The 26,207-nt window shown below is 46.2% G+C and overlaps 2 protein-coding genes across 2 annotated transcripts in view; both read right to left on the reverse strand.

Moving 5' to 3' along the window:
• LOC141148554 (uncharacterized) overlaps nt 1–26,207 on the reverse strand; it is a 456,462-nt gene that overhangs the window by 241,854 nt on the left and 188,401 nt on the right. The window lies entirely within an intron of this gene.
• The window catches only part of LOC141148555 (uncharacterized), a 54,790-nt gene continuing 34,265 nt past the window's right edge, over nt 5,683–26,207 (reverse strand). Inside the window, exon 4 of the mRNA XM_073636106.1 lies at nt 5,683–6,331. Coding sequence (XP_073492207.1) covers nt 6,165–6,331 — 167 coding nt within the window. The 3' untranslated portion in view covers nt 5,683–6,164. The remainder of the gene's footprint in view (nt 6,332–26,207) is intronic.

A 26,207-nucleotide genomic window follows, 5' to 3' on the forward strand; every position in this document is an offset into this window, starting at 1 on the left:
TCTTTTCCAGATTCTGTATTCAGACCACCTCAGTGCCAGTGGGTGCCTGAATACCGGAACAATGGCTGCATATGATAAGATACAGTCACTGTACGGCTGATAATCTTCCACCCGGCTTAGCTGGTTTTTGAATCGATGTACCCACAGTGGCACCCAGGCCTCCCCTGTGAACAAATCATCAGGAATCCTCTGAAATGTGTGCTGTGCGTGGCTAGCTTAAAGAAAAACTCTGGCTTCAAATCCCCTCCCCCGCCGCCGCTGCTATTTTCTTGATTATGGTGACAAAGGTCTGTACCCAGCCTTTAGGTCCCTGCAGAACCCTTTGGTACGTCTGCACGCGCAAAAAAGATTTCCCATGCATGCGCACAAAGCAAAGTTTTGGAACTTCATTAACAGCCATCTTCTGCACATGCAATAGATGTCTGATTTATTGCTTGGATAAGATGAATCAACCAGATTGCTGCATTACATCCAGGGAGGGTCGCCTGTTACATATTGTTAAATAGATTTACATTTAAAGGAAGCCAAACTATTTTACAGATATGTATAAACAGGAACATCTATATTATAAAACAGTTGTGTATTGGAGATCTGATATCATTGTATACCAGAGAAATGGGAGGTCTTATAGAAAAACTGCTTTTATAGAGGAATTTGGAAAGGTAGGGGGTCCCAATAGTGACTCTTCTGGGGGCCCCGGTCATACCTAGTAATGCCCCTGTTTATTATATTAAATAGGAAGAAATGCTTTCAAATAATCCATCAGACTTGCAGAACAGAAACTCTACAGGGACATGAGATATATTTTATATTTGCAAAACTCCTAACTTTAGAAGTTTATTTTAAAATCCATTTTTTTTTTTTACTTCTTGCCTGCATCACGCCCATGGCTGGCATCCCTTCTCCTGTAATATAAAGAATACATTCATAATTAAACATCGTTCCTTACATTACCCTAAATTAATTTACAGAGAGAACAATAATATATCTGACACATTAATGGCAAGCTGGCCAAAATTTCTGCATCTTTTTCTAATAGATTAATTAATGTAATATATCGTCAGCTTCATCTAGTGGCCAAAATGTGGAATATTTTCTCATTAACCCCTTTGCAGCGGCACCTCTCAGCACCTTCTTTATTTATTTACCATTGGTGGGAACTGGACGTGCCAGACGCCATGAGGCAAGGAACAGGTGCAGACCTCTTTTTTTTTTTTGTGGGTGGGACCTGGTATGGATTGGGGGGGACCCCCACGCTGTTTTTTATTTTAAACACTTGCTTGCCGGGCACTTAAACCCCTTTCCTGCCCAGGCCGATTTTCAGCACTCTCACACTTTGACAGTTGTGCGGTCATGCAACATTGTACCCAAACTAAATTTTTTGCATTTTTTTTCCCACAAAAAAAGAGCTTTCTTTTGGTGGTATTTAATCACTGCTGGGTTTTATTTTTTGCTAAAGAAACCAAAAAATATCAAAAATTGTGAAAAAATAATTTTGCAAACAGGTAATTTTTCTCCTTCACTGATGTGCGCTGATGTGGCGGCACTGATGGGCGTGGATGAAGCTGTACTGATGGGCACTGATGAGGAGCCACTGATGAGGCTGCACTGATAGGTGGCACTGATGGGCACTAATAGGTGGCACTGATAGGTGGCACTGGGCACTAATAGGTGGCACTGATAGGCGGCACTGATAGGCTGCACTGATGGGCACTAGTAGGTGGCACTGATGGGCACTGAGAGGTGGCATTTATGGGCAGTGCTGACAGGTAGCACTGATGGACACTGATTGGTAGCACTGGCAGGTACCGAGGCGGGGACTGATGTCCCTGTAACAGAAGCCGATTACCGGCTTTCTGCTTCTCTCCTCACGCTGATCATGAGGAGAAAAAAAAAGCCATTAACCGGCTTCTGTTTACTTCCGTGATCAACTGTCATTGGCCCTTTACCCTGTTCTGTGATCAGCTGAGTCACAGAGTGCCCCGCCCCGAACTCGGTGCCCAAACTCGGAGTATGACTCGGCCCCGCCCATGTCATTGGATTTGATTGACAGCAGTGGGAGCCAATGGCTGCGCTGCTATCAATCTATCCAAACAGGACACGAGACACTGGCATAGAATGCCTTAAGGTGAAAAACGGCGAGGGTTTACAACCCCTTTAAGGACATGGTGGCCAGCTTGCCGGCCCGCTCCTTAACAACCAGCTATTGTTCCCACACAATTCAGATTGGATTGATATTTTTGATTCGATTCGAAATGCCATACTAAAATCAATACCCTTTCAGTTAACTACATGTCAAGGCTAAGTCTAGTGCAGACAGTGCCACCCAGGCTCGGATATTGTCCATTTTAGCAAGAATCGGCCAAAATTCGAGCTGTGTGTGGCCTAGTTGAAAAGTAAAGGCAAACTACCATTCTGTACACCACTGCTTTGAAACTAGGTAGTCCAATATTTTATTTATTGCTACTGATAAGAAGAGCCAACAAAGTACTAAGTTACTTCGTGGGAAGGTCACCTGACAGATAGGGGCCTATGTATAAAATATTTGGTGAACAAATGTCACAAATATTAGCGACATACCATGTTCTGTGTAATGTAATTATGTCCTATGATCATAAGCGCCATCTAGCTACAGTCCCTTGAAAAGTATTCATACACCTTGAAATGTTCCACATTTTGTCATTATACAACCAAAACGTAAATGTATTTTATTTGGATTTGTGAGATGTGATAGACCAACACAAAGTGGCACAATAATTGTGAAGTGGAAGGAAAATGATAAGTGGTTTTCATAATTTTTTACAAATGAATATGTGAAAAGTGTGGTGTACATTTGTATTCAGCCCCCCGAGTCAATACCTTGTACATAGGCGTGCGAACAGGGTGTGCCAGGTGTGCCTGGGCACACCCTAATCACCCTGTGCTGCACAGATTTCCCCTGCTGCTTGGCTGCAGAGAAAGGGACTGGGGAATCTCTGTCTCAAAAGTGAGACATCGGGGTCGGTTTAGACCCCTGATATTTCACCAAAGCCCCCAATGGGCTTGTAAAAGATTGTAAAAAAATAATAATAATACATTTTTGCGAAAAAAAAAAATTGTAAAAAAAGTAATAATAATGAAAAAATAATAAAAATAAACTACTAACACTAATCTCTGCCCTACTGACACATACGCTGCTCTACTGACACCAAATTCTGCTCTACTGTCCATATATATATATATACACAATATATACACACAGATATGTGTTTAAGCTTTGGGGTGCACACCCTAATGCAATAGGCTGCGCACACCTGTGACCTTCCGCCTTTCTCTGCAATTACAGCTACAAGTCTTTTTGGGGATGTCTTTGCACATCTAGAGAGTGACATTTTTGCCCATTCTTCTTTGCAAAATAGCTCAAGCTCTGTCAGATTGGATAGAGAACGTCTGTGAACAGCAGTTTTCAAGTCTTGCCACAGATTCTCAATTGGATTTAGGTCTGGACTTTGACTGGGCCATTCTAACACATGAATATTCTTTGATCTAAACCAGTGGTCTCCAAACTGCAGCCCTGGGGCCAGATGCGGTCCTTTGCTTGCCTTTATCCAGCCCTTGGGACACTGTTCCTCCAACTGACATTAATGAGGCTCCATTCCTCCCACTGGCAGTATTCCTCCTGCTAAGGCCAATGATGGAGCACTATTCCTCCTGCTAAACTCAACAATGGGGCGCTATTCTTCCTGTTAAAACCAATGATGTGCTCACACTGGCCACAGCCTGGCCCCCCTAAAGCCTGAAGGGCAGTAAACTGGCCCTTTGTTTAAAAAGTTTGGAGACCATCTAAACCATTCCATTGTAGCTCTGGCTGTATATTTAGGGGCGTTGTCCTGCTGGAAAGTCTCAAGTCCATTGCAGACTCTAACAGGTTTTCCTCTAAGATTGCCCTGCATTTGGCTCCATCCATCTTCCCATCAACTCTGACCAGCGTTGGTCTATCACATAAAATCCCAATAAAATGCATTTACGTTTTTGGTTGTAACATGACAAAATGTGGAAAATTTCAAGGGGTGTGAATACTTTTTTAAGGCACTGTATGTAGTATATGTAGCAATAACTCTCGGTGGAGCTGCTGATTTAAGCAGGCTTGTTACCTTCACTCTTCTTCCCTCTGTTTCACCGGCACCGGGTCTAGGGTTCCGTTGAGTTTACCTCCAGACGATATAAGCACCAACACTTGAGTACGTTTTCAATGCTTTATTAAACAATTAACGAAGGAAGTAGCGGGAAAGAGGCGGAAAGGGAACTGCAGGGAAGCTCAAATACCTTCTGTAGGATTCTTTGCGAATGTCCTTTAGAATTTAGGTTTGTAATCGGATGCGATCCCCTGGTGGGACACGATCTTTGCTCGCCTGGATAGGCCTCTCTCACTTGCCTAGCAGCCAGTACGTAGCACGAACAAAAGTCTCTGCCACAGACTTGCTTAAGATGAAACTGTACAATCCTCTGCCACAGGATGTATAAGTGTTGCAGTGAACTTCAGACACAGTACTTGAACCTTTAAGCCGACCCGGCAATACTATGCTGCAAAGTAACTTTGGGATACGTCCTCCAACCGAGTCACTAGGCCCCTCTCTAGACCAGCACTCTGCGTGATCCTTCCATGATGGGTCCTCCCCTGGGATCTCCTCGGTTGTCCAGCTTCTTCCCTCTGGATAGACAGCTCAGGACCATCCCTCGGCTGCGGTGGTAGGCCCCAGACAACTTCTGGGACCACCCACGCGCCAGAGCGGCGTGGGCCTCCGGGACGGAGGACCACGAGGTAGCACTCTAACGCATACCTGTCGGCCAGGAGGGCCAGCAGGTGGCTGTAAAACGACTCTAGAACATGGCGTCTGTCCCATAAATACCCTCCCCCAGAATGCAACTCGGAGGACCACCTCCACCGAGTTGTCTCCGGGACAGAGGAGCACCCATACGCTTCGATATGTTGCCTTTCCAACACTAGCCAATGGTAACAACGACACCCACCGGCTCAGTATGGAAACACACGCAACGTCAGCCAAGCTGGAACAGAAGCAAATCCAACTTCTTCCAACAAGCAATTCACCAAATCTACCTATTAGATGATAGATCACAAATCTACCAGCGCTACATATAATTATCTCATATGATCATAAGCACCATCTACAGTAGCTATGTAATATATTTACCTCTTATGATCATAAGCGCCATCTAGTAGCCATAATACCGTGTTTTAAAGAAAAAAACACAATGTAAAAAATAAAGCATTATGGACACTAGATGGCGCTTAAGATCCTAGTCAACATACAGTATATATTACACAGAATACAGCAAGTTTGGTTGGTGATGTGCGGATGTGTTCACATTCAACAATGAACTTTTTTATACATAGGCCCCATACTGTCAAATAGCTGTTCATTTTGGTTAAAAGGAAGCCAAACTATTTTAGAGATATGTATCACTAAGAATACCTATATTATAAAATAGTTGTGTATTGGAGACCTGTTATTGGTGTATACTATGGATTGGGAGGGTTATGTAGAGAAATTGAAGTTGTAATAAACTCTGCTACACTACTTGTATCTACAGGCAAGCCTATAATAAGGCTTGCCTGTAGATACTGTGAATATCTCCTAAACTTGCACCGTTTAGAGATATCCAGAGTGCATGCAGCCGATGACATCATAGGCGCAGGCGCTTACAGTGCAGGACCTTCAGAGCCCGTGCCAGGAAACGGCGGCTCACGCGCTCGAGTGACATTATTGCCCCCTCGGCCACTCATGTAGCCGAAGGCCACAAGCCCGGAAGGAAGACTGGCAAAAGAGGTCAGCCGTTTTAGCACTGACATCACGACGCTGGATTGTTTCATTCTAAGGTAAGTCTCTCATAATGTGCTAGTATGTGATACATACTAGCACATTATTCCATTGCCTTGCAGGATTTTTTTTGTTTTCTACCACCAGCGGTTTACAACCGCTTTCATTTACAAAGGAATTTCGAAAGGCAGGGGGCCCCTGTAGGGCCCAGTCTTACCTAGTAAAGCCCCTGTTTATTGTATTAAATAGAAAAGAAATGTTTTCAAATAACCCAAAAGACTTGCAGAACAGGAAGTGTATAGTGACAAGGGGATATATTTTACAGTTAAAATAAAAACCCTAACTTTAGGATTTTTCCTTTTCCTTTTCCTTTTCCTTTTCCTCTTGCTTTTTCTTTTCCTTTTCCTTTTCCTTTTCCTCTTCCTTTTTCTTTTCCTTTTGCTTTTCCTCTTCCTTTTTCTTTTCCTTTTCCTTTTTCTTTTTATCCTTTGAACTCTCCTGTGTTTCTTCCCCTGTAATATGAAGAACACATTCATAATTAACCATTGTTCTTTACATTACCATAAATTCAGTTACAGTGGGATTGATAGTATATCTGACACAGTAAGGGCTCTTTTCATGGGCGCCTTGATCCTACGCAAACTAAATTAATAGAAAGCCCAGATGCTGCACACGGCCACCCAAAGCATTGTTGCCAACCACCTGTAAATTTATGGGCACCCCGTAAATTTCAACCTATTTTCGGGCTGCCTGTAAATGCCCGTTACGGACGATGGCCGCCTGTGGAAATTATGGCTGCGGGCTGACATTGGAAGTGCACATGTGCAGTTCCAAAACCTGTCCGGCTCAGGCAAGCTCGTACATACCCAGCCATTTTCAGCCAGGCAGACGCATGCACAGTGAGTCAGTGACTTAATGGCACCACCTGGCGACAATTTTGAATGGGAGGCAGTTGGGACTCGGCTGCCTTGGAGTTGGCAGCATATCAGCGGGCACGCCCTCCCGACCCAAAAATCAGACCCCGGCCCGCACCATCCTGGCTGGAGCCTGTGGGCCCCAAGGACATGAAAGGCTGTGTTCCGCTGTACTGCAATATACACCATTACACACTGAACACACACAGGTTGAACTGGATGGACTTTATTCAACTTTTAATGTGTCTTTATTCAACCTTACCAATTATTTAACTATGTAACACTGTAGTAGAAAGTTCATATTAACCCATATGTTTTTATATTTGGCATATGTATTTATAACTAAATAATAATATTAATGTTACGCAATAGTTATTATTTTTAGAAATTTAAAAAGTAAAATATAATATAAAACGCGGGTGCTCAACTTTTTGAAGAGCAAGGGCCACTTAAGACCCCTTTCACACTGAGGCGCTTTGCAAGCGCTATAGCTATATAATAACGCCTGCAAAGCGCCCTGAAAAAGCAGCTTCTTTTACTCCAGTGTGAAAGCCCTCGGGCTTTCACACTGGAGCGGTGCGCTGGCAGGGCGTCAGAAAAAGTCCTGCCAGCAGCTTCTTTGGAGCAGTGAAGGGGCGGTGAACTATATAGCAATGGGGCAGCGCTGCTATACCGCTGGCAAAACGCCGCTGCGTCTGCGTTTTGTGGGTGGATTCAACCCCTTTTTGGCCACTAGCGGGGGTTAAAACCGCCCCGCTAGCAGCCGAATAGCGCCACTAAAACAACGGTAAAGCGGATTTACCGCTGACGCCCGGGGCGGCACAGTGTGAAAGGGGTCTGAGTGATTTGGTAACCAGTCTCTGGCCACAATGTAATGAAATGGTTCAGAACTTTGAATAATTTATTTTGAATAGCATAATGAACACTCCTCCTGCAGCCACTGAATGTCGATCAGGCGCTTGCATGTAAATTTAGGGGGTTATCCAGGCCCGGATTTACTCCCTTTGCCGCCCCAAGGCCGGGTCCTTCAATGCCGCCCCCCCCCCCCCCCCCACACACACACACACCACGTCCTTTATCGATGACTTCTACAATAGATCAATTCAAAACATATCTCCATACACGAGAACACTGAAAATAACTGGCTTTAATTGTACAGACTCAAATTACTTCAGGGTAAGCGCGCGAGGGGTAAGGATTTTTCGCAGGCAAATTTTCAAGGCAATGGCTGGTGTTGGCGCTTCAATCATCCCCGGCACCATGGTTGTTATGGTGTCAGGATGATTGAAACACATTATTCCTATCATTACATTGTAATATAAACTGAAATAGTTCAACTCACCATAATGCAGAATCATTGGGAGCCCTGAGCGTGTCACTTGCCACCATCTCTTGTCACTTGCCACCATGCCTGCCACCAGATGGGGATATCACTTGCCACGCTGCCTGCCACCAGATGGGGATGTCACTTGCCACCATGCCTGCCGCCAGATGGGGATGTCACTTGCCACCATGCCTGCCGCCAGATGGGGATGTCACTTGCCACCATGCCTGCCACCAGATGGGGATGTCACTTGCCACGCTGCCTGCCACCAGATGGGGATGTCACTTGCCACGCTACCTGCCACCAGATGGGGATGTCACTTGCCACCATGCCTGCCACCAGATTGGGATGTCACTTGCCACCAGATTGGGATGTCACTTGCCACCAGATTGGGATGTCACTTGCCACCAGATTGGGATGTCACTTGCCACCAAATGGGGATGTCACTTGCCACCAGATTGGGATGTCCCTTGCCACCAGATTGGGATGTCCCTTGCCATGCTGCCTGCCACCAGAAGGAGGAGGGCGGAACAGCGGTGCGGGCAATGAGAGATGTCATCTTTCTCCCCCGTCGCCGCACCGCTGACATTACTTGCTACTCTTGCTATTTTTTCAAAAATGGCGCCGGGCGGCGCAATCACGCTACTGCGCATGCGCCGCCCGGCGCAATCACGCTACTGCGCATGCGCCGCCCGGCCGAGCGCTTACGAGCTTTCCCGAGCCCGGCCAGCTTCGGAACGGCGCATGCGCGGTTTCGTGGTCGGCTCGCGGCCATCTTTTCTATGGGCACTGGTGCCCATAATAGACTGTAATCGGCAGCACGAAAGGGGGGGCGGCCGTGAAGTCGCTGCAGGAGTGGCGCCGCCCCTACACCACTGCCGCCCCGAGGCCTGGCCTCAGTGGCCTTGTGGCTAATCCGGCCCTGGGGTTATCTGTTCTGTATATAGTTCAGATTTAATCTGTGGCTAAATTAGTTTCTGTTCCAGCATTGGCTGTGTTGCGTGTAGTTCCACACTGTTGTCTGTAGGTGTCGTTGTCACCACAGGCCAGTGTTGAAAAAGCAACAGGCTGAAGTGTATTGAGTGCTCTTCTTTCTCAGAAGTAACCCAGTGGGGGTGGTCCACCGCTATGAATTCTGGGAGAGGGTACTTAAGGGGCAGACGCCATACCTCCTGGCCCTCCTGGCCTAAGGTATGTGGTGACTTTTCTCCTGCCTCTGGGCCACGTGGGCCCGAGGCTATGTGACTACAAGTAGGCCCAGAAGTCTGTCTGGGGCCTATTATCGCAGAGGTGGTCCTTAGGCTGTCTTGCCTTTTAGGAAGAAGCCAAGCCAAGCTGAGGAGATCCAGGGGAGGACCCTTGCTGGAGAGAGCCAGGATGAAGGCTGGTCTCTCGGGAGGGCCTGGTAACTTACTCGGAGGATGCACCTATACCTAACCAGCCTACAGCACAGTACTGCCGGGTCGGCTTAAAGGTTCTGATACTGTGTTTGCTGTTCATCTAATACTAAATCTTGTGGCAGAGGATCGTTCAACTAATACTAAATCCTGTGGTAGAGGATCGTGCAACCATTTTATCTTCTTAAGTCTGTGGCAGAGACTTTTCGTCCGTGCGCCATTCCGGCTGCTAGGTCAGTGAGAGAGGCCTTTCCGGGTGGTCAAAGATTTGTTGGCTGAAGGTGTGTTTGTCTTCAGGATCTCAAATTCCTCAGTGATCTGCATAAGGTATCTGAACGCTCCTGCAACTCCTCTTCTACCTCTTTACTGCTACTTCATCAAAAGTTTTACAATAAAGCATTGGAAACATAACGAAGTGACTGGTGCATACATTGGTGGGCGTAAGGCCTAATACAGACTCTAAGTCCCGTGTCTGGTGGAAATACAGGTAAGAGGGTGACGGCAAAGACCCAAATTGAATCAGACGCTCCTTCGGGGGTAAGCGCTACATGTGGGGGCGTCGTTCGAGATTATTTGCCATTACCTCTCGAAACTCTGAGAAGTATTTCACAGAGAGTCTATGCCAAAATAAGGGTTCCTGGACTTTGTCACTTTCTCCAGGAAAAAAAAGGGTTAAATTGCAAGATCACATTTCTGACTGCGTAGGCTATGGGTGGAGAAGTAAAAGCCCGGGAGCTACGTGATCATAGGAGCAAGTGGGAGGAGCTACATCTGCTTGCTGCTGCGTGAGACACAAAGAAGAAGAGAGGCCTCATGATCATACTGAGAGGATCAGAGTGTGGCCATGTCTTCTTTTACATTGATGTCATCAGCCATGGGGTCCAAGACGTTCTCTACAAGCACCGATACGGGTGCTGTGCTAACCGGAACCCTGCTGATGGATACTGGCATCCGCTTAAAGCCGCAGGGGCGGTTCATGTTGTACACTGTTGGAGATATTGAAGGGGCTGGGCATGCTGTGCCACAAGTACGAGGGACTGGCCATACATCTCCGTCCATTTGTTTGATGTTTGCAGTGCGGAGAATACCTATTCGCTGTGGAGCAACCTACAATGTCGCCCTGTGCTTACCGAGTGGACTGGGCTACAGGGATCGCTACGGCGGAAACTACTGCCATTACTGCTGGAGAGCAACAGGCCCTTGTCCCATCTGCTACTTTGAGTGTTTCTGAGGGAGATGTCGCTGTTGCTACTCCATCAACGGTCATCACCCTTGCTTCTACTTCCATTACACCTGTTCCCGCTGCACCTGTCCAGAGGAAGGTGGGATATGTGAAGGCTTCCCGTGGCCGCGGTAGAGGTCTGCCCCAAAGACTACCCGAACCGGAGCCAGAGGAGAGCATGAACCCGGAAAAGTCCACGACAGGAACGGGTGAGAGATGAAGGGGGAACATATCTGGGACTGTCTGTAAATATTTTCCTGCAGAGGAGTTGAGAGACTCGGAGATAGATTCTCTGTCAGATATCTCCGGTGATAATGATTAGTTTGAGACAACCTCACAGGAATTGTTGTGGGCCTAGGGTGAAGATATTGCTTCTGCCTTTACTTTCTCAGACTGGATAGCCATGGATTCTGGGAAGACATCACCTAGTGTGGAGCCACACAGCAATATCAAAGAGACATTGTCTAAAATTACTAGTTCGTTTGAGTTTGAACCGATGCCCATCGGATCTATGGTGCGCAAATCTACAAATTCTTGTGTGCCTCCTGGTCTGGGAAAAAACAGAGCTTTACCTAGACTTGCCCGATTGCAAAGAGTGCTCACCAAATGAGTTGCCACAGAGTATGGTCTGGAGTTCCTTTATGTTACTCAAGAGATTATGTAGGAAATCGAGGTTAATCGAGAACAGTGGTACCGTGAAGCTGTCTGGGACTATTTGTGTGTACCAAAGCCTTTCCGGAGAGCTGGTTATTCTGCTATCATGGATTAACGGTTCAATGGGTGTTTGCTACATTGGAATTATGGTCGGCACATCTATGCTGACAAAGTAGTCATTTGCAGACCTGGAAAAGATGACATTGTTTATTTCATCACCACTTTGGATAAACAGGGGAAGAAACTGACTCTGCCAAATCCCCGGTTCTATTGGTGATTATGCGAAGGGACTGTTGTTTCTACTTTGCCAAAGAAGAGAGAACGTTGGGGTATATAGTTAGATAGTGTCAGGGTTGATGAGGACTTTGTGGTCAAGAGACTTCATTTACTTCAGCACTCCTATATCCAAAGACTTTTTGTCATGTCAGATTTCTGCCGATAAATGGTAGGGTTCGCCCAGAGATAGGGATGGACTTTTAAGTTACTTTTGGTTCATCTTGCATTTGAAGGAGAATGTGAGGAAGAAAGTTTCATTCTCCTGGGAGTGAGGCTTTGCGCCTAAATTGATAAGTAACATTGTTATGTGATTTCTGTATGTATAACTTTGTTTTTCAGGTAACAAAAGATCTTCTATCAAGTTGCTAGCATGAGTGTGGTCCACCGCTGTGCATTCTGGGAAAGAGTACTTAAGGAGCAGACGCCATTTTTGGGTCTTTTTTACCTCCTGGCCCAAGGTATGTGACAACTTCTTTCCTGTCTTGGGACCATGCTGGCCCGAGGCTACGTTACTACAAGTAGGCCCAGAGGTTGTTTGCGGCCTGTTGGTTTAGAGGTGGTCCTGTGCTGTCTGTCCTGTGGGAAGAAGCCAAGCAATTGAAAGATCCAGGGGAGGACTCGTCTTGCAGAGGACCGTGCGAAAGGCTGGTATCTCAAGAAGGGCCTGGTGACTCAATTGGAGGATGCATCCTAACTAATCTACCGCACAGTACTGCCGGGTCGGCTTAAAGGTTCTGGTACTGTGTTGCTGTTCATCTAATACTAAATCCTGTGGCAGAGGATTGTTCATCTAATACTACATCCTGTGGCAGAGGATCATATAGCAATTTCGTTCTTCTTAAGTCTGTGGCAGAGACTTTTAGTCCGTGCGCCATTCCGGCTGCTAGGTCAGTGAGAGAGACCTTTCCGGGTGGGCAAAGATCTTTAGACTGAAGGTGTGTTATGCCCTGTACACACGGTCGGACTTTGTTGGGACATTCTGACAACAAAATCCTAGGATTTTTTCCGACGGATGTTGGCTCAAACTTGTCTTGCATACACGCGGTGACGTAAAACACGTACGTCGGGACTATAAACGGGGCAGTGGCCAATAGCTTTCATCTCTTTATTTATTCTGAGCATGCGTGGCACTTTGTCCGTCGGATTTGTGTACACACGATCAGAATTTCCGACAACGGATTTTGTTGTCGGAAAATTTTATAACCTGCTCTCAAACTTTGTGTGTCGGAAAATCCGATGGAAAATGTGTGATGGAGCCTACACACGGTCGGAATTTCCGACAACAAAGTCCTATCACACATTTTCCGTCGGAAAATCCGACCGTGTGTACGGGGCATTAGTCTCCAAGATCGTAAATTCCTCAGTGATCTGCAAAAGGGTATTTGAATTCTCCTGCAACTCCCTTTCTACCTCTTCACTGCTACTTCCTTTCAAGTTTTGCAATAAAGTATTGGAAACAGAACAAATTGACTGGTGCATATGTTGATGGATGCAAGGCTTAATATAGACTCTAAGTTCCTGATGTGGTGAAACTACAGGTAAGGAGTGACGGCAACAAGACCAATTTAATTCAGCAGCTCCTTCGGGGGTCAGTGCTACAGGCAAAATAAGAAAGCAAGCAAAATCCAGCAGAGACCTATTTGTATGGTTCCATGGTCATCTACAACATCTATAACAAGTCAGGGGATCATCCAACAAACCAGCTTATATCCAAAACTGCAACTCCAGCATTGACCATACTAAAATCAATACCCTTTCAGTTAACTACATGCCAAGGCTAAGTCTAGACTTTTGTCCAAACTGCTGGACCTCTGAAAAGCAATTTGTGTTTGGAATGCTTTTCTGAGGCATTTGACAGGCAGGGAGAAGGCATTATTACACCTCTTCACCCATTTTTTTAACCCCCTAAATGTTACACCAAAGCGCAAGAATTGTGTGCTACACCCCAATCTGCTGCCTTTACAGCTTAGGGAAGTGGTTGGAAGAGGCTAAAAATTTTACCCATACCCCCCACCCATCCACAAGTCTAAACCAGCCCTATGGGGTGAATTTATAAAACATTTGTTGTGTGAATGTCAGAAACATTAGCGCAAACTGAACTAAATTCCACCATGTGTTTTCCAATAGATTAATTCCTATAATATCAGTTCCATCTAGTGACCAAATTGTAGTACATTTTCTCATTGTGGTATTTTAAAAAATGAAACTGCATTTTGGCCACTAGATGGAGCTGAACATGCAGGAGTTAACCACTTCAACCCCGGAAGGATTTGCCCCCTTAATGACCAGGCCATTTTTTTGCGATAAGGCACTGGGTCGCTTTAACTGACAATTTCGCAGTTGTGCGATGCTGTACCCAAACAAAATTTACGTCCTTATTTCCCCACAAATAAAGCTTTCTTTTGGTGGTATTTGATCACCTCTGCGGTTTTTATTTTTTGCGCTATAAACAAAAAAAGTACCGACAATTATTTGCTATAATACACACCCAAAAATTTAAAAAAACAAAAACAAATGTATTGATAAGTTTAGGCCAATATATATTCTACATATTTTTGGTTAAAAAAAAAAATCGCAATAGGCGTCTATTGATTGGTTTGCGCAAAGTTATAGCGTCTACAAAATAGCTGATATAGTTATGGCATTTTTATTATTTTTTACTAGTAATGGTGGCGATCTGCGATTGTTAGTGGGACTGTGATATTGCGGTGGACAGGAGGGACACTTTTTTTGGACCATTGACATTTATACAGCGATCAGTGCTATAAATATCCACTGATTACTGTATAAATGTCACTGGCAGGGAAGGGGTTAACACTAGGGGGCGATCAAGGGGTTAAATGTGTTCCCTCAGCTTGTTCTAACTATAGGGGGGATGGGCTGGCAGGGACATGACAGAGATCACTGGGAGCAGTAAATCTCTGTCATGTCTCCTGTCAGAATGGGGATCCGCCTTGTTTACAAAGGCAGATCCCCATTCTGCCTCTGTATAACGCGATCGCGGGTCGCCGGCGGACATTGAGTCCCCCCAAACCCGCGGGCACGTAGAAACGACGGCGGCTGGTCGGCAAGCGGTTAATCTATTCAGAAACATACGGTCAAATTGAGCTCAGCTTGCATGAATGATTCTGACATTTGTAGAACAAATGTTTTATGAACAGACCCCTTCATTTTATTTTTGTCTATCAGGGATTGTTCACACATGACATGTTTCCAACACATCAAAAATGCATGGACAATAATAAAATTAAAAAATATGGCAGCTTATGGGTCCTTATCTGAGGTGGCTGCATTATTTTTCTATTTTCATGTGTTTATTTTCTGTACTGTATCTATGGAGATTAAGAAATGTTTTAAATCTTCGGTACTATCAATATAAACTTGCCCTATCTAATCGTGCCAGCACTCATAATGTGTTATATGCATGTCCATGTATCTATGAAGGAGAAACATTGTCACCCAAAGCAGCTCTTCAGATTCAAACTAAATATACCTCCACCTCTCCCCATCTCCATTGCATAGGGGGATGTGACTTATAGTTCGCAAAACACAGCTCAGAGATTTCAGAAAGTCCCGGAGCAGAGGACAGAAAGGGATCAGTGCAGGGACAGCATGACAGGTGCGGACTGCACAGTCAAGCTGTGGGAAAAAGTATTTTCCCTTTAAGAAAGGGGGGAGTGGTAGCAGGAGGGGAGGTTACATTGGGGAAAGATTAGGTGGAAGAAGGGGGAAGTGATGTCAGTGGAGAGCGACGGGGAGAAAGATTGCACACACTTTCCTATCGCTCTGCATAATTTGTCAGCTATGGCGGCGGCGAAAATGCTGGAACAGCTGCGCGTGGTGGCGGCATCACAGGGGGCTGACTGGCCGCAAGCTCAGGTTGCAGCCATCCTTTACAGAGGACAGAGCGGCACCGAACGGGGGGGCTCTGGAGGCTCCACGTGCGCGCCGTTCAAGGCTGCCAGAGCAATTCAGCCCTGACTCCGCTCCTGGGGGTCAGAGGACACAGCTGCAAGTGAGAGGAGGATCGATCCAGCCACCCCCCCAGCGATCTGCAGGCTCCAGGAGACAGAAATGAGGACACAGCGTGAGGCCGGAGTGTGGGGATGGGGGAGACCAGCACAACTCAAGGTCCCCCCCCCTCAGCTCATCGCAGATGCCAGGAGAAGACAAGCGTGGATTCAAGGGGGCTCAGAGCCGCCAGTCGGGCCAGCGTGTGACAGCAGTCCAGCGGGGGGCTGGCCAGGTGGCCGTGGCAGCCAGCACCCCTGTTCTTGCCAGAGGGAGAAATGTGAGGAGCACGGTATCATTGGTGAGCAGAGGCAGGGGGAGGGCAACAGAGGCCCAGACCAGTCGGCGACACAGAAGTCCATCCATGAGGGCAGCACACGGGTCTGGCGTTACACCGCAGAGGGTGGGACGTGAACAACTGCGCAGACCCCCGGCAGCCAGAGCGGGACCCTCTGGACTGCAGACAGCGGTCGTTCGTCAGGAGGAAGTCAGTGACAGATCGGAAGGAAAGCTGTCGGGGTCGGAGAGGGACGAGGACCAGGGACATTCGTCAGCGGTGGATTCCGGAGCGGCTCAGTTTTTGGAATCAGGTTTCGTGAGTGGGTTTGAAATTACCGTGTTCATTGGAGGCAGCCCCTCCCATAGCAAAGAATTTGCGTTCAGCCCTCATGCATCTGACAGTGGTTGCGAAAGAATTAGAAAGAGAAATTCAGGTTGGGTGCATGTCTGGCCCGTTCGGGATTAGTGGTATCTCCACTGGGAGTAGTTCCCAAGAAGGAGCCAAATAAATTCAGGTTGATTCATCATCTGTCCTTTCCGAAGGGTGGGTCAGTCAGTGATTCGATTGCGCCAGAGGTGTGTGCGGTGACGTATACTTCCTTTTTATGCAGCGATATCATGGGTTCGTCGCTACGGGCGGGGGTCACTTATGGCATAGGCGGATGTTGAATCTGCTTTCCGGCTTTTGCCGGTTCACCCGGAAAGTTTCCGTTTGATAGGCTGCACATGGAATTGGGCATACTACGTGGTTCATTTCCTCCCGATGGGATGTTCTATCTCATGCGTTTCTTTAAAATGTTCTGCTCGTTTTTTAGAACGGGTGGTGGGGGACGTTTCTGGAATCAACTCGGTTATCCACTATCTGGACGATTTCGTGCAGTCCTCTTAGGGACTTTACAGCACATAGCGGAGCGTTTCGGGGTTCCGTTAGCGCTAAAAAAAATAAATAAATAAAAAAACGTAGGGCCCCACGTCCACTATCGTTTTTTTTGGGAATTGACTCTCAAGGCTAAAGTGCGTGGGACCATTGGTAGGCGCAAGGTGCAATTGAGGCAGCTACAATCGTTATTGGGGAAGCTGAATTTTGCTTGCCGAATAATTCCCATGGGTGGGGTTTTTTGCTGGCGGTGTCGGCAGTGAACGCAGGGGTCACCGCCCCTACTCACTTTGTGACTCTCAATAGTGAGCATAGAGAGGACTTCTGGGTATGGCACGAATTCCTGGACTCATTTAATGGGTGAGCTCTTTGTATGTCAGTTCCCATCAGAATTGGGATCTTGCATTATTCACGGACGCGGCAGTTTCTATGGGCTATTGGGTCGTCTTTCAAAGAAAGTGGAGCGCCGCATGCTGGCCCTCTACTTGGGTATAGGCTGGGTTCTTGAAGAATCTAGTCCTACTGGAACTGTTTCTAATTGTGGTTGCAATGGAAATCTGGCGGAGCATCAGGGGGTTAACTGCCCCGACTGGATGTGGAACGTTGCCTTGGGAACGTGGCAGGGTGGATTCAACGCTACGTTAGTAAGGCTACTTGGGATGCCTATTCCAAGGTATGGCAAGACTGGCTGGCATGTTGCACAGGCTGGGGATCGCACCTGTAGGCCGGGAGGTACCACATGCTATTCTTTATTTTATTAATATGGGATTTGAGCGGCATATCTCGGCAGCTGCCAACAATAGGACATTGGCAGGTTTGGCCTTTCTTTTTAAGTTACAAGGGCTGCGTGATCATACAAAAGACTTTTGGGTAAAACAAGCAGTGAAATGATACAAGAAAGCGCATATGAAGAGGGAAGGTCGGCGCCCGGTGTCTTTTGGCATGTTACATGCCCTATTTCGTCAGCTATCATACCTTTGCAGTTCAGAGTTTGAAAGCGCCTTATTTCGGGCGACTTTTGCATTAGCGTTCTTTGGGGCGTTACGGGTAAGCGAGCTGGTTAGCCCGTCCAAGCGGGCTCCAAGGGGGACTGCAGCGGGATGATCTGTAGTATTTGACTGATTCAGTTAGAATATATATAAAACAATCAAAAACTGATCAGACTGGTAAGGGCGTGCAACTGGAGTTTTTTTTTTTTTCCGGATTGCGGATTCATACATTTTCCAGTAAGAACGGTGCTATTGTTCAAGGATATGCGTCCGAGGTTATCGGGCTCATTCTTGATGCACGAAGATGGGTCATTTTTGTCTTAATTTAAGTTTATAGCAGTGTTCAAAAAAAAAAAAAAAAGTTTATCCGCGGCCAGGGATTGTCCCATAAGCTACTCATACCACTCTTTCTGCATAGGTGCTGCTACAGAGGCTGCCAGGGCAGGTCTTAGTTTTGAAGCAGAAAAGCACATTGGTAGGTGGGACTCGGATAGGTTCAAGCTCTATATTTGCCGCATTTATTACAAACTTGTTAAAATGAGTTTTTTCAGTTTGGGGTTAGAGTTTACAGTTGGGGGAACTTACTATTTTGTTTGTCATCTTTTGGCTTTACAGGTGAATCGGTAGGCCTGGTTTGGATCTTGAGCCACTCATTCATTTTCTGGGCGGTCAGTCGGGCTGATGTTCAGCCAAATGGTAGGCAGCTAGGCATCCCCAGACAGGAGGCTCGGATCAAATGTATCGGGTTACCGGGATGCTGTGGAGGAGGGTAAGGTCAGAAGTCCACAAGTTCACCCGTTGGGACAGGGCACCAGATGTTTTGGTGCTACATGTGGGGGGGAATGACATGGGGGTTAGGTCCGTGAGGGATCTTATATGTGACATCAAATGCGATTTTTTTTTTTTTTTTTTACGCTTACAGGTGGCCTTTCCTGGGATGGTTATTGGATGGTCGGATATGGTTGGGAGGACATCTTGGCGGTGGGCTTTGTCGGCAAAAAAGTTGCTAGGGCCAGAGTGAAGGTTAATAAGGAAGTCTGCAGGTTCATTAAGCGGCATGGGGGTGTGACCATGCGCCATAGGGAGTTGGAGGTGTATACATGGAGGTACCTTAGGAGCGATGGGGTGCACCTTAATGAAGTGGGTACTGACCTCTGGGCGTTAGGAATACAGGATGGTTCAGCGGGCTTTGAGGGTTTGGAGGTGCGCGCAAGGGTAGGGTTTTACCCCTTGCGTGCGGTGGCAGTGGTTTGGGTCTGTGAGGAGGAGGAGATGTATGTTATATGGAGATATAACATGGTTGGTACCCATATATAATATGGGCTTTGTTATGTACCTTCCGGTTATGAGGGGTTAACCAGGAAGGGGGTAAAAAGTTAGGTCACTGGGAAGGTTGTGTACCGTCTCACAGTTTGGGGGTTGCGACTGGAGGCCTAAAGTTTACGAAGTTTGTCGCAGTGACCAGTGGTGTGTGTTCCCCTCCAAGACCCCAATAAGTCTGAGAAGGTTATTTAAAAGGTTATTTAATAAAGTTATTTAAAATGTTATTTATTTAATTATGTTTAATTTGTTAATAAAAGGCCGTTAAGGCCATTTACTCCAACACCTTGTCACGTCATTTGTGGGGAGGATTTGGAGGGAAGTGAGTTTATGCTTAAGGGGTGGCGTAGATGACTGAGGGGTTAAGTCCTTCACATGTCAAGTTCAGTGCACAGGAAACGACAAGAATTTTGCCTCTCTGACACAATCAACAAGGAAGCTTTATCCTCTGAGTACCAACACCCCTAGAAGGGTCCTATCACAGAAGAGCGTTCAGCAGGGGATTCATGAGCGGGATGGATGTCAGTTTTTTGACTGTATTTGGATAACGGACTGTGGTGGACCCCTGAAGGATTTATGGTCTGCCAGATGTGAATGTTTACATCAGGCTTCCTCCAATCTGTCACATTAAGGTCCAGAAAAGCAGAAAAGAACGCAGTCCTTTTTTTGTTTTTTTCTTCCTGGATCTGGATGGACTTGGAGGTAGGTGTATGTAAATGGACACAACTACGTTTTACAACCACTTGCCCATAGACTTGCATGGAGCTTGCAGATTGGAAAGCCTGTTTAAAGGAGCCTAAAAAATACTGCCTAGTCTTGGTAGTTTGTTTGCATATATAAGTTCCCCTTCTTCGCTATCTCTTTGCCTTTAGGGGGAATCGAACCTTGGATGGAATAGATGTCCAGTGGGATGTCGTTGCTCAAAGAAGAATAAAGCTTTTTGAAAAAAACAAGTGGTGGTGTGGGGCCCTCTCTTTTAAACAATGAATACCATTCAGAAGTGAGTATCCCAGTGGGCCCATGCACCTGTGGTTGGTTCATCTGTAACCACATACTGGAAGCAGAACCTTTACTTTGTCTACTTTGCCAAAATGTTCTTATGCCCCGTACACACGATTGGACATTGATCGGACATTCCGACAACAAAATCCATGGATTTTTTCCGACGGATGTTGGCTCAAACTTGTTTTGCGTACACACAGTCGCACAAAGTTGTCGGAATTTCCGCTCGCCAAGAACGCGGTGACGTACACCACGTACGACGAGACTAGAAAAGGCCAGTTCAGAACCAAGCGCGGCACCCTTTGGGCTCCTTTTGCTAATCTCGTGTTAGTAAAAGTTTGGTGAGAGACGATTCGCGCTTTTTCAGACTCGTGGTTTTCAGATCGTTTTCTGCTGTTCAGTTTGTGCTTGTGGGTTTGTATCTGCTCTTCAGTGCCTGCAGCGAGTACCATTGACTTGTCATTGTGTTCTTGTTCGTTCGTTACTGTTTTTCAGGTCACTCTTCACAGGCCTTGCTGTTCCTCAGTGCGTTCTGTTACTTCGTTCTGAGCAGCCGACCGTTTTCTAGCCATGTTGCGTATACGTACTCCTCATAGAGTTCGTGCTGTGCGGGGGCTTGGTGTTGGGGTCCTGACCTTGACACAAGTCCAGTCCATGAACAGGGTGGGGAGGAGTTCATGGACCAAGAATTGGTTGCTTCAGCGTGACCAATTCTGTCATATGCCTTTGCTCCGTGAGATCCATGAGAATAATCCTGATAATTTCAGGAACTTTCTCCGGATGACGGACCCCGCATTTCACCGTTTGTTGGCTTTGCTGACCCCCTATATCAGTAGGCAGGATACCTGCATGAAGCAAGCCATCACTCCGGAGCAGAGGCTAGTCGCCACCCTGCGGTACTTGCAGGCCTGTACTGGCCATAGGGACTACCGGGAGATTCCCGGTGGGCTGATGTCTCAGTGGGCCAGTCAGGTGCAGTCCTGGAGCCGCTCCTCTCTGACAGTGAGTGATCGCAATTTCACTCCTGTCAGGAGGAGAAGCTTCCTTCCATTAGGCTTTATGCTCCCTTCAGCCTGCAGGGGGAGATAGACCATCGGCAGACTTTCCTTCCTCTCTCCCCTATCACTTGTTATCACATGACTGGAGAGAGGAACGAGAAGCTGCCTTCAAAATGGTGAGTACATGTGGGAGGGGGAGGAGAGGGAGGACACTGATGTGAAGGGCTGCTGATGGGGGCTCTCTGATGGGGACTCTGATGTGAAGGGAGCTGCTGGTGGGGACTCTGATGTGAAATGGGCTGCTGGTGGGGACTCTGATGTAAAGTGGGCTGCTGGTGGGGACTCTGATGTAAAGTGGGCTGCTGGTGGGGACTCTGATGTGAAGTGAGCTGCTGGTGGGGACTCTCTGTGAAGGGAGCTGCTGATTGGGACACTCTGATGTAAGGGGGACGCTGTTGGGGACACTCTTATGTAAGGGGGACGCTGTTGGGGACACTCTTATGTAAGGGGGATGCTGTTGGGGACACTCTGATGTAAGGGGGACGCTGTTGGGGACACTCTGATGTAAGGGGGACGCTGTTGGGGACACTCTGATGTAAGGGGGACGCTGTTGGGGACACTCTGATGTAAGGGGGACGCTGTTGGGGACACTCAAAATTAAAGTGGGCCAGTCATGAGGAAGTCCAGGGCCAAATATTTGTCCCAGTCCAGCCCTGGGTACTTGGCGACAGGAAGAAGCCTGCAGGACTTGAAGTTCTCGACAGACATCTCCCCCCAGGCTCTGGGGATCATTATCCCGGAGACCTGTTCTGCCATCATTCAGGTCCTGCAGAAGGAGTATATTAAGGTAAGATTTTTTTCCTTTAATATCACATTTTATTGTATATAATGTTTGATAATATATTGTATTTCTTTCCTCATTCCCTAATTACCATGATTGTAATATGCTGTGAATGTCCCCTTTGTCCTCTTGCATGCTGGATTTTTATGTAATTATTATTTTGCTCCTTCATACATATTTACCTCCCCAGCATGGTCTCCTGGCCCTATATTCACCTCATGTAGTCACTTAACAATGTATTTTGTCAGCTCCGTAGTAGTGCTTTACCCCGAACACCCCCTAAAATTTAAGGAAATGTGATTGGTGCTTAAAATGCAGAGTTCCAGAGGCTTTTTTTTGGGGTCCCCAAATCATTTGGAACCCTCCCTCCCCCCAACTGCTAAGTCAGCTGATACCAATTCTCTATCTATCCTCAATCATCTATCTGCTGACTTTGCCAAACTCATACACACTATACCCATCTCTTTAGTGGTCAGATTTATGGATGAATTCCCCAAAGCATGTAGTGCAAGGGCCTGCCTGTATACTTTCCAATGGTACTGTTTCAAGTTTTTGTATACTATTATTATCTTGATAGGTAATAGCAGAATGTCCAAATGCGCTAAAAAGGGTACAGTGTGTATTTATATATTTGTATTATGACATTATTTATTTGTATAAATAGCTTGGGGTGTCTACTTTCCAAAATGGGGTCATTTGGGGGGGTTTTGTGCCACCTGGGCATTCCATGGCCTCCGAAACTGTGATAGGCAGTGAAGAGTGAAATCAAAAATTTACGCCCTTAGAAAGCCTGAAGGCGGTGCTTGGTTTTCGGGGTCCCGTGCGCGGCTAGGCTCCCAAAAAGTCCCACACATGTGGTATCCCCGTACTCAGGAGAAGCAACAGAATGTATTTTGGGGTGTAATTTCACATATTCCCATGGCATGTTTGAGCAATATATCATTTAGTGACAACTTTGTGCAAAAAAAAAAAAAATTGTCTCTTTCCCGCAACTTGTGTCACAATATAAAATATTCCATGGACTCGACATGCCTCTCAGCAAATAGCTTGGGGTATCTACTTTCCAAAATGGGGTCATTTGGGGGGGGGTTTGAACTGTCCTGGCATTTTATGCACAACATTTAGAAGCTTATGTCACACATCACCCACTCTTCTAACCACTTGAAGACAAAGCCCTTTCTGACACTTTTTGATTACATAAAAAAATAATTTTTTTTGCAAGAAAATTACTTTGAACCCCCAAACATTATATATTTTTTTAAAGCAAATGCCCTACAGATTAAAATGGTGGGTGTTTCATTTTTTTTTTCACACAGTATTTGCGCAGCGATTTTTCAAACGCATTTTCTGGGGAAAAAACACACTTTTTTAAATTTTAATGCACTAAAACACACTATAGTGCCCAAATGTTTGATGAAATAAAAAAGATGATCTTAGGCCGAGTACATGGATACCAAACATGACATGCTTTAAAATTGCGCACAAACGTGCAGTGGTAACAAAATAAATACATTTTTAAAAGCATTTAAAAGCCTTTACAGGTTACCACTTTAGATTTACAGAGGAGGTCTACTGCTAAAATTACTGCCCTCAATCTGACCTTCGCGGTGATACCTCACATGCATGGTGCAATTGCTGTTTACATTTGACGCCAGACCGACGCTTGTGTTCGCCTTAGTGCGAGAGCAGGGGGGACAGGGGTGTTTTTTTTTTTTTTTCTTTATTATTTTTTTGCTTTTTTATCTTATTTTTAAACTGTTCCTTTAATTTTTTTTTTTAATCATTTTTATTGTTATCTCAGGGAATGTAAATATCCCCTATGATAGCAATAGGTAGTGACAGGTACTCTTTTTTTGAAAAAATTGGGTTCTATTAGACCCTAGATTTCTCCTCTGCCCTCAAAGCATCTGACCACACCAAGATCGGTGTGATAAAATGCTTCCCCAATTTCCCAATGGCGCTATTTACATCCGGCGAAATCTAATTCATAAAAAGCTTGTAGCTTCCGGTTTCTTAGGCCATAGAGATGTTTGGAGCCACTCTGGTCTCTGATCAGCTCTATGGTCAGCTGGCTGAATCACCGGCTGCATTCTCAGGTTCCCTGTTGAGACAGGAGAGCAAGAGAAAAACACGGAAGATGGTGGGGGGGGGCATTCTCTCCCACTGCTTGTAAAAGCAGTCTAGAGGCTAATTAGCCGCTAGGATTGCTTTTACATGAAAGCCGACCGCTGGCTGAAAAGAATGATACCAAGATGATACCTAAACCTGCAGGCATCATTCTGGTATAACCACTCAAAGTCGTGAATAGCGTACCTGAAGACAAAAAAATGGTTAACAATAAAGCACAGTAAACGGTAAAGTATAAAAAATTGCATACCTGAAAAGCAAACATAATAAAACATAATAACAATAAAACATTGCAGAATAGAATACAGTAAAAAAGAGCAGAATAATAGAGAGAGACTAGAGAGAGAGAGAACAATTTTTTTTTTTATTTTATATTTTTGTTTGTGTTTTTTTTTTTTACACTTTTTTTGTAACTGTAACTTTTATAACTGTAACCGGTTCCAGGTTCGGGTCTCTCAAAATGCGATGGCATCTTGGGAGACCCTGTGAAAGTGCGCCTAGTCTGTGGAATGCTGTACCCTACGCTAATACTCAACTAGTGAATGGTAGCGTTCAAAACATTCACCAATGCAAAGACCAGGATTGTCAGGACAGGAGGGACAATAATAGCGGGTGTCACGCCTATATCCGCGCTTGCTGCAGACACAACATCTTTTTTGGGGGGGTTCGTTGGGTAGGGGTACTCGGGAGGACATAAAGAAAATGCCTCTCATGCAGCCGACTGCATTTGGTTGGGGATGTGAATGGGGGAAGTACGGGCGCTGCAGAAGTGGTGGGTTCCCAATTAGGATTGGCGAATGCAGCAGGAAGGGCATTATGAGCACGACGGGCCTGTGTTTGTCTTTTTGGCGGCAGCAGGACACTACTTGTGCTTGCCACCTCGCCAGCTTTAACTGCACTTATGGGACTCGCCACGTCACCAAGTGTTACTGCAGTGCTGGTTTGACTACGACCGAGGTGTACTAGGGCGCTGGCACTTGCCAGTTCAATAAAAAGCTACCAAAAAAACTGTTAGCGATCGCAGGGATCAGCCCTGCGAACGCTGCAAGTTATGTGTGTTTAGTGTTTTGTAAGTGACAGTGATCGATCGATACTGCACTTGGGTGGGCTGGGCTGGGCGGAGGGGCAAAATGCAGGTGCTAGCAGGTATCTGGGCTGATCCCGCTAACACTGCGTTTTTGGGAACCCTAAACTGCTGGGGACGCTAGTATAGATCTGATCGGATCAGATATTGATCCGTTCAGATACTACACCACTAAGGGAGGTTACGGTGCGTGCATGGGTGTTAGCGCTACTGGCACTAACCTGACACTGCCTGGGGCTGGTGCTTGTCAGTTCACCGAAACGCTACCAAAAAAACTGTTAGCGATCGCAGGGATCAGACCTGACTCTGCGAACGCTGCAGTTATGCGTTTAGTGTTTTGTAAGTGACAGTGATCGATCGATTCTGCACTTGGGTGGGCTGGGCTGGGCCGGGCGGAGGGGCAAAACGCAGGTGCTAGCAGGTATCTGGGCTGATCCCGCTAACTGCGTTTTTGGGAACCCTAAACTGCTGGGGATGCTAGTATAGATCTGATCGGATCAGATATTGATGCGTTCAGATACTATACCAATAAAGGAGGCGTATGCTGCGTGCGTGGGTGTTAGCGGTACTGGCGCTAAGATGACGCTCTTTGGGGCGACGCATATCACCGCCGGGCGATCAGGGGGCTAAACCTTTATTCGGTAATAAACGGCGGGTGCCCTGACACTATAAAAAATAAACGAACTAACCAGCGTCAACCGTAACACTTATACAGTGATCAGTGGTGAAAGGGTTAACTAGGGGGCAATCAAGGGGTTAAAACATTTATTAGGTAGTATATGGGGGTCCCTGACGCTATAAAACGCTGACGGCGAACCTAAATATTTACCTCCCTAACTAGCGTCACCAGCGACACTAATACAGCGATCAGAAAAATGATCGCTTAGTGACACTGGTGACAGGGGGTGATCAAGGGGTTAAAACTTTATTAGGGGGGGTTAGGGGGGTATCCTAGACCTAAAGGGGGCTAACCCTAACTGACCTAACACTGTAACTGTCACAAACTGACAAGAAAAAAAGAGAGGGGCAAGTGGGACTTTAAATGAAGCATGTCAATTGAAAGTATAATAATG

Source organism: Aquarana catesbeiana, linkage group LG06, assembly GCF_042186555.1.
Source record: "Aquarana catesbeiana isolate 2022-GZ linkage group LG06, ASM4218655v1, whole genome shotgun sequence".
Lineage (NCBI taxonomy): Eukaryota > Metazoa > Chordata > Amphibia > Anura > Ranidae > Aquarana > Aquarana catesbeiana.